An 8,732-nucleotide genomic window follows, 5' to 3' on the forward strand; every position below is an offset into this window, starting at 1 on the left:
CCGCGCCCCCTGGCGGCCGGAGGGCGCAGCAAAACGGGCAGCGCCCCGCAACGGGCAGGAACGGGCAGAGGCCTCTGTCCCGTCACTGCCGCCCAGCCCTGACGGGATTCCCGCCGCAAGGAATCCGCCGCGCACCGCAGCACTCTTCCCGAGACAGGACAAACCGCCAAGGAAGGGGGTAACAAATATACTTTTAATAGAAAACAATCAGTTTGGCAATAAATAGAATTATGTACATGAGCAGAGATAAGGTAAAACGGGCTAAAAGGGATTAATTTCTTGACTAAAAGTGAAGAAGCATCACCTAGTACAAGCCTCCTGCCCTGCCCCTTCACCCAAGGGCAGGGGGCTTCCTCCAGCCCACCGCGAAGTCATTGGACAAAAATTGGTGTTTACAGGACAAAAAGTTCCAGGTTAGGTCTCACTGCAAGATTTCTTTCACCGCTTGCGAAGAAAACCCGCTTCAATCTTTCCTTGCATTTAAGGATTGTACGAGGGGTTGAGCGAACATGCAGCAGGTGGGTCAGCTCTTCTCTTGGTATTTAGCTGATTAGGATTACAATTTTTATGCTGAGGATTCAAAATTCATTGTTTTTTTGGAGATGTTAGTACACAGGTTTTTTCAATTTATTTGTATCATGTTTGGGCATATAAACAGAGTCAGAACCAGCGTAACGTTTGAGCAAACTCATTATTTACATATCTCAACCTTAACTGAAATGACAGCTATTTCAATTTGCTGAAAATCCTGTCAATTACAAACAAATTTAAAGCTTCTGAATAAATATTTGTGCTAATATACCTAAGTCAGAATCTTCTGCAGCCCAGCCCTGGATACCTGTAACAAAATACTCACTGTAAAATAATCAGTTAAAAAAGAAAATTGGTCAAATCAAAACGTAAGTTTCTTGTTTTCATGCCACAAACAAACATGTATCTAATTCAGGGTCAGAAACACAGTGCCAAGATCATAGCAGGAAGCTTTAACAGAAAAGATTAAGCAGAAAACAGGGCCCTTTACTTTAAAGAGGCATAATCAAACACTTGGCTCCCTAAAAAAAATTCTGCAAATGCCAAGATAAATAGGTATTTCTCTATGCTAAAAAAAAAAAAAAAAAAAAAAAAAAAAGGCACTGGCCTAGACTACCTGAAAGTCCAGATTCTGAACAGAAAACTTCAAGTTGAAAACAATACCAAATTTAGCTTCCATAGAAATTTTCCACAGCTTTTCAGCACTGAAGCTATTTGGGATGACACTTCTTTCCTCTCATTGTGCAAAATGCATACGAGATTGAAAACAAGCGCATTCGCTAGTTTGCTACTTTATCCAGTGAAAGGATTCATCTGTATTTGTCATCTTTTCACCTATCTGGCTGGACATCCACAGAAAAAAGTACAAAATGCCATTCTCCCTTCATGCGTAGATCTTCATGTGGGAGTCAACTCGAAGCACTATTTTTTATTTCACCGTCACTTGTAGTATACAGAACTTAAACTGTGATTTCACTGGGGCAATTTCAAGAGCACACAAAAAAAAAATAACATAAATAGCTCTGCTGTCTCAAAGACTGTATAGTGTTGGGTCGTAGTTTTACGCACCAGGAGCAGAACTCCTCTGCAATTAAGATCCTGTTTACATGCAAATGTCTGGTAATAAATAGAGACAAACTGCAGAAATTAGTCATATTAAAAGTTGTCTTCTGCAATCCTGCATGGAGCTAGAAAAAAAATAAATAATTGCCTTGTAAGTTTTACATATACTAGAGCAAACATTTGATACTGCAGGTTGGTTGTCAATATATACAACTTTTCCCTCAGGAGGTGAACTGTTAGAATTTTTTAAAAATGGCATGAGGATGAAAGCACATGTATGAGCTGGGATTAGGCTGCCGGAAACTCACAAACGGGTGAGATTAACAGTTGTATTTCTTCCTACTTTTTGATTAATGCCATTTGTAAGCAGCAGGACGTTTTTGTTGTTGGTTTTGCTTAGCTGTTTTGCACTATAATCATCAAATGAAATTAATCACAATCACAACAAATAATGTATAGCAAGGCAAGGGTTAGAACAACGAAGTGGCATGTTTCACTAACATCCTCCAGAAGCAGCTACTTGGTTCAACATTCTGAATTTGAACAACAGAATACAGGGATTTCTTTTGTTTAGAGCTTTCTTAAAAAAAATGGGACCACCACAAAATGAGCAGTTCTTGTTAGCTATAGTCATACTGGATATATCTATCTCTATATATATGGTTCTGCTGAAAGGAATTCTCTTTGTTCGCACTGAAAAGAACACAGGCAGCTTTGTAAACGTGTATGAAGAAGGCTGAGAAGGGCATCATCTAAACCAAATACATCATCCACTGACACTTGCATCCTATTCTTCACATTTGTAATAGGCAGACACAATATATTTAAATAAACTAAACCAATACAACTCGCAGTCTGGGACCCTGTTCTTCCTTTCCCAAAATGACTGGATTTAAGGCTCCTTTCAAGCATTCGAACAGGTAAGTTTTAATGAAGGTTTAAACCTGTCGGCACAGTCAGACGTTAAAGGAATACAGTCCAGAAAGCTTTAGTGTAACTACTGCATTGAATTCTACAGGCGTCACGGTACTTCAGAACCAAAAAAGAGAGTAAGTTCATGGCAAAAGATAAAAGTAAAGAAATAGACACAAAGGTCTGTGAAAACATCTCCCATTTTGCTGTAGGTGTCCATGGAGCGACTAATCACTTCTGCAGGGATTCCAGACAGTAAAAGAGCAGCAGTTAATACTGTTGTTTTCATCTTCTTCTCACACTAAAAGAAAAAAACCAAAAAACAAACCAACCAGTATTACGTTAGTTCTTCTGTTACAATCCAATTCTGCTTTACATGTCACAAAACGTTGTGCCAATTTCACACACAGCCAGGCATATTCCAAATTCATCGGTAAGAGTAACAGGTTCGGACTGATTCTCTCCAGACACGCTCCAGCATTCACAACACTTAGCAAATAAAATTCATCACAGATATTATGTCTACTTCCTGCTGGCACTCCAAGCGGGCTGTAAAGTGGGGCAGTGCAGCAGCCTCTGCGTGACTGGGAAGAGTCCCAGGCACAGGCAACCTGGGTGTAAGAAGGCAAGCCAGGCATCCCCACTGGCAGAACAGGATTAATCTCATCGCATTACTTGGCAAAAAATACTGTTACTTTTCTAACACAGAAAAATTATTTAGAATTGGAAACTAACTGTTTCTTTCTATTTTAGTATGACTCCATTTGGCAGTTTTATCCCCTGAACTCAGAAATGCCCCAAAACCCTTCTGAAAGCTGTTCTTCTGTCCTTAAGATGACGAATCCTGAGGATGCAAAGTTTGACAGGCAGGAAAAGATGATAGTGGTGGAAAAATTTGGTAATTTGATGATACTGGATATCTTAATTTAATCCAATCTAAATTAAACTTTCAAGAATCTAGGTTTCATGAGAGAATATTGAAGGATAACAAGCTGATTGAGCTCATCTGGATATAAGTGCAATAAAAGCAAGCTGTAGGAAGGAACCACCTTCAGAATCTTTAGATTCTGAAACTGAAGAGCTGATTTTAAAACCAGCAGAAACAAGATCAAAACGAGCTAGCAGATGAGCTAATGCAAGTCTAAAGCTAATTCTACTGTTTTGTGTTTTGACACGTCAGCTTACAATGACTACTATGAAGTTTAGTTTTCAGTGATATACTTAACTACAAAAGAACTGCTGATTTATTCTGATTTTCTACAGCTAATCTATTATTCCTTTTTAAATGCAAAAGTTCAACTACAGATTGAGGCTCATTCAATCCCACTTTGCACTGTAGACCTGACAAAATCATCAACCAAACAAATACTTCAGCACAATTAACTGGTGTAAATATATAAAGCAAGTGATATACCAAATCGTGTTAATAAGCAGCAAGTTTCACACACAAATAAATGTCTCATTTCAAGTTGCCACTCAAACTGATACTAGCAATGGAATGCAGAGCCCTTAAAATCCAAGGACTGTGTCATTTTGTAACAAGCATCCTCCCAAATTTTGTCCAGGTATCAAGATGCAAAACAGCTGTTGACAGCGAACAGTAACCACAGAAGAGCATGGTCTGGGAGAAAAGCAAAGTTTCCTAAATACATGAGAACTACCTGGCTTTCCTGGTCACAGGCTTCTAATTAGGCTATAGCTAAACAAGTTGCTAGTTCACATTTTCACAGCAACTTTAAAAAAGATTTGGACTAAATCTGGGAATTTTAAAAAGTAGAAACTATCGGCATTTGGTAACTCAATTCTACAGTTTAAAACAAGGGATGAATACTTCACATGCATCGATCCCAAAACAATAACAATCTAAGCACAAGTTTAAATTTAAAACATTTCAAATTAATCCAATTCTGAAAAAATATTTTACCTTTGGGAAGTACTTGGACAGTCCCATGTAAGCAAGTTGTAGAGTAAGAAATGGTGCAAATATTGACTGAAGGAACAGAAAAGAATATACAAAAATTAACTTGGTCAGAAGTAATAGCTAAGAAAACACAGAAATGTAATGCTTCCCAAGTCATAAAATTAGGTAGGTAAAAAAAATAATTTGTGGACAATAGCAACAGTATTCTTGAATACTACAAACTAAGTAGACAGGTTACATGTCAAAAATAAGGTTCTGCCTTACTGTCTTTGAGCCTAAAAACCTGAAATTGCAGAAGCGTAGTGCAGCGTGTACAAATGAGTCCCAGGATCCAGGAGGTGGCAGGCTCTCTACAAGGCACTGGCAGACACCTGGAATACCGAGGAACCACTTTACTCAGAAGACTGATAAATGAGTAGGATCTGCTTATCTTGGGACAACTATTATTGTTTTTACTCTATTATTCTTTTGTGGCCTCCAAACTAGAAGAGCAGTTGACTCATGCTCACAAAGATGGGAATAAACTTGCAGGGGACTTAAGCTGCAACAACTATTCCAGCACTTCTGTTCCTCAAACGCCGCGGACCAAATGTGCGTTGCTCTATGCTGTTATATAGTGGCTGTGTTAGATAACACAGATTCTGACTTGGTTATCATCTCAAAGAATGTCAGAGGTTTGGGTTTTTTTTAGCTTTTATACAGTTGTTGCAAATGTAAAGAGTGCCTGAAGTTCACAACTCGGTCACTACCGATAGACTTCAGCCCCAGATAAAGACTATTTCGCTGTAAGTTTGCAGTACACTAGCAAAACAGAACAGGATTGTTTGTTTCCCTGAACTCACCAAGTACTTGCACACAAAAGCCCTGACTGCGATGGCAAGCAGAGCACACCCCACCAATCTAAAAATGCGGAAAGAGTCAAACTCCTCCACTGCATTCCCGTTCTCTTGGCTTGGCTTTTCATTCATCAGCTGGTTCCTCAGCTTCAGAGCTTCATCAAATCTGGATAAGTACTGGTCTAATCCATGTCTAGGTGGCCGTGGTGCAGCTTCAGGTGGCAGTTCCCCTCTATTACGGTGACGGAGCTCACTTGTACCCTCACTGAGAAGCTCTGTAGTTTTACTGAACAAGTCCTTATCTCCTTTGAGGTCTACCATGCTGCCTGCGTGCTCAGTCGTGCCTGCCATATTACAGACAGAATCACCAAGCACAATTCGCTTGGAAACTGAAGGAATGGGAAGGGAGTTTGATTTATCTTGTTCATGCTGAAGCTTTGATTCTGTGTGACTTTCATCATCTAGAGAAGAGAAACAAAAATACAGAGTTATGCACACCGGGTACATGGAACAACACTTTAGCCATACTGGTTTGGGGTCCTGGGTCGATGTCTCCACTTCCGAAGTGAAAAGACAGAGTTCTGATTAATAAATGTGCATATTATTAATCCCAAAGCCTTTTGACATGCCTGAATACAAGTAATGCCATTTTAAAAAGCAGTAGGTTCAGCTGATACACAACTTGCCTATGTATCAAAGGAAAGGCTTACACTCACACTTAGGTTACACCACAGATGATGATAACAAAAAGGGAAGCGCACAGCACGGACCAGACTGAAAACGCTCACCAGCTTCACCAAAATTACATTTTTACACAACTAAACTCAGCACAGTCCTGACTCCTCTCCACTGGCCTGCAAAGAACCCTGCCTGTACCACACGCCTTGCATGCAGGGCACTCTTCGGAAATGGCGCAGACAAGAGACAGAAAGCTGTGCGACGGAGGTCGGAAGTCAAATGGAGTCAGCAATGGAGAAATTATAACACTGGACTTCCTTAAGCAACAAAACAACACTGCACGCACAAGAGGAAAGATGTTGCTTGAAATACATGGAGTAACATAAAAAAAAAAAAGATAAAGATTTACAGAAAGCAAATCACACAGAAGGAGCATTAAAGACTGACAAATGAGCAGGCAATGGAAGAAGCGTGGTTTGGCTTGTTCTTCTATTCTGTCAGAGGCAAAGCAGCGTTAACCTGCTCTGTATTAAACCTGAAGACCCCATCCTACAGCAAAAGAAGTGATGCTAGAGAACAAAAACCAAACTGAGAAGAATGCAGAACGGGTCTGGTCCTACCAAAGAGGAAGAACCAACGCTTAAAGAGTACAACACTTAAAGAGTATTTTTTAGTATTAAAGCCGACTGATTCATGGCTTATGGGCATCCTTGTAAACTGAAACCTGAGAACACTTTCCTGACAAGGCAGTCAGCCTCCTCGAGGTACGTACAGAAATATAAATGACCTACTGATGAATCTGCAAGAAAATTTTGCACACCAAACACAAACATCCAATGACTGGTTGTTATCCAAATGCATGAAAACTTTGATATAAAAACACAGCTATGAAAGCAAGCGGTTGCTGAATAAAAACGTGGCAGAGGCTCATCATTTCTTCAACTAAGAAAAACTACTTGAAGGGAAATGCCAGCTTGCGTGCTCGCTATGTGAGAGCGGTTACAGGCCCAAGACCCGATCTCGGCACGTTTCTGATGACACGAGTATTTTATCCGCGGGTCCCTGGATGCTTCACTTAGAGCATCCCACCGAGGGGGCCAAGCCACAGCCACGGGGAGCCAGCCGCTCCTGTCCCACGGGGAGGCTGCGGTGACGGCAGGAGGCCGCAGACCGGACGTGACCGCCCGCGCCGCGGTCGGGAGCGCTCACACCGCCGCGGCAGCCCCCGCCGCCGCCCGCTACAGGGCTCACCCTTGCCCGCCGCGGGCCGGTGGAAGCCCATGATGCGGTTGATCCGCTCCTCCGAGTTCATCAGCAGCTTCCTCCGCCGCAGTTCAGCTCGGCGCTGGGAGGCCGAGAGGCCGGCGGCGGCCCCCGGGGAAGCGGACACCGCTCCCGCCCCGCCGCCGTCCTCCATCCCGCGACACTACCTCAGCGCCGCACAATGGGGCCGCCCCGCCTCAGCGCGCAGGCGCCGACACCGCCACCTCCAGCCGCTGAAGCAAGCGCCGCCATCTCGCGTAAGGGCAGAACAACGAGGGGGCCGCGCAGGGAGAACCCGCTGCACGCCGTGGTCTCTAACGGTACGGCGCCCGCACTGAAGATGGCCGCTCCAGATTCGGAAGTGACATCACGGCGCGAGAGGCGATGGTGTCAGCGCAGCGAGGGGGCGATGGCCTCGGGGAGGCGCCGGGCTGAGGTGGCGGCGGAGGGGGACGCCGCTCTGACGGAAACCTGACTGGCAGCTTCAGCCAGGGTAAGAGTTTTTGCATATCGATAGTAAAAGCAAAGCAGCAGTGACGTGACTTCTGCTCTGAGCGCTAGCGGTGTCCAGCTGCTTCCGTGGTTTGCTTAAAATTCTGGTTTCAGTAAACCCGGGAAATTCATCTTACGGTCCGTGAGGAAAATCTGCTTAATGCAATATAAAAACTAGCGGAGGGTGGTAACATACCCCTTATCATACAGAGAGATGAAAGCAGCGCTCTGTATAAAAACGTAAAGTATTAGAATAAGAAGAATTTACCTAACACTCCCTAACGAGAACAGTTAAAATTGCAATCACAGAAAAGCAGCAGAACACCAGAGGTAGTCACTAAGCTAAATTCACAGAGCTGTTTAGTTTCCAGCAGACAATGTTTAAACAACGAAGCACAACGACGATCAGCGCCGAGGGGAGGGTGGTGCCAGGGCCTGAGATTCGCTGTTGGAAAAGCTTTGAGTGGGTGAATTTAGGAAATTAATTTGTCATTGGCACACTCCAACTGAGGGAGGAGAATATGCTGTTTATTGGGGTGCCATCAAATACACGTCTTCACATGTACATAGAAGGGATACACAAGGTAAGAAAACGCCTTCCAGGGGACCGTCGGGCAGCACAGCTCAGGTTCTCCATCGTATCTCCGTGGACATAGCCATATAGCATCGCTGCACGGCTGGTAATACAGTAAGCAGCTGAAGGGATTGACTATGCACACTGAGGGCAAACACAAGGCAACAAGGACCTCTCAAGGATTCCAGAATTACTGTAACAGATGTCTTCAGTTCCTTCTAGCAAGATACAGTTGGTATAATATTAATATTTACGTACAATAAAAAGTCCATCACTTCTCTACTTGTGTGACAAAAAAGACAAAACTGGGCCACAGTATTCTTCTCTTAGCTGAGCATTCGCATAGGTAACACACATAGCAAAAGTACCTGAAAGCCAAACCAAATGAAGACAGTGACATAGATACTTTCCATCAGTACTTCAAACTAATTACCTTCAACATCCTTGGCACTGAATGACTCAA

At 42.9% G+C, this 8,732-nt stretch overlaps 1 protein-coding gene across 1 annotated transcript; it reads right to left on the reverse strand.

Annotated features, from left to right (window-relative positions):
- Nucleotides 1-174: 174 nt before the first annotated feature.
- On the reverse strand, nt 175-7,550 carry CAMLG (calcium modulating ligand). Its single transcript, XM_075766719.1, has 4 exons — nt 7,192-7,550; nt 5,269-5,723; nt 4,430-4,495; nt 175-2,806 (listed from the first exon to the last, which is right to left on the reverse strand). The coding sequence occupies exons 1-4, from the start codon at nt 7,355-7,357 to the stop codon at nt 2,615-2,617; spliced, it is 879 nt and encodes a 292-aa protein (XP_075622834.1). The 5' UTR covers nt 7,358-7,550; the 3' UTR covers nt 175-2,614.
- Nucleotides 7,551-8,732: the final 1,182 nt, after the last annotated feature.

The sequence above is a fragment of the Balearica regulorum genome, chromosome 14 (genome assembly GCF_011004875.1).
Source record: "Balearica regulorum gibbericeps isolate bBalReg1 chromosome 14, bBalReg1.pri, whole genome shotgun sequence".
NCBI lineage: Eukaryota > Metazoa > Chordata > Aves > Gruiformes > Gruidae > Balearica > Balearica regulorum.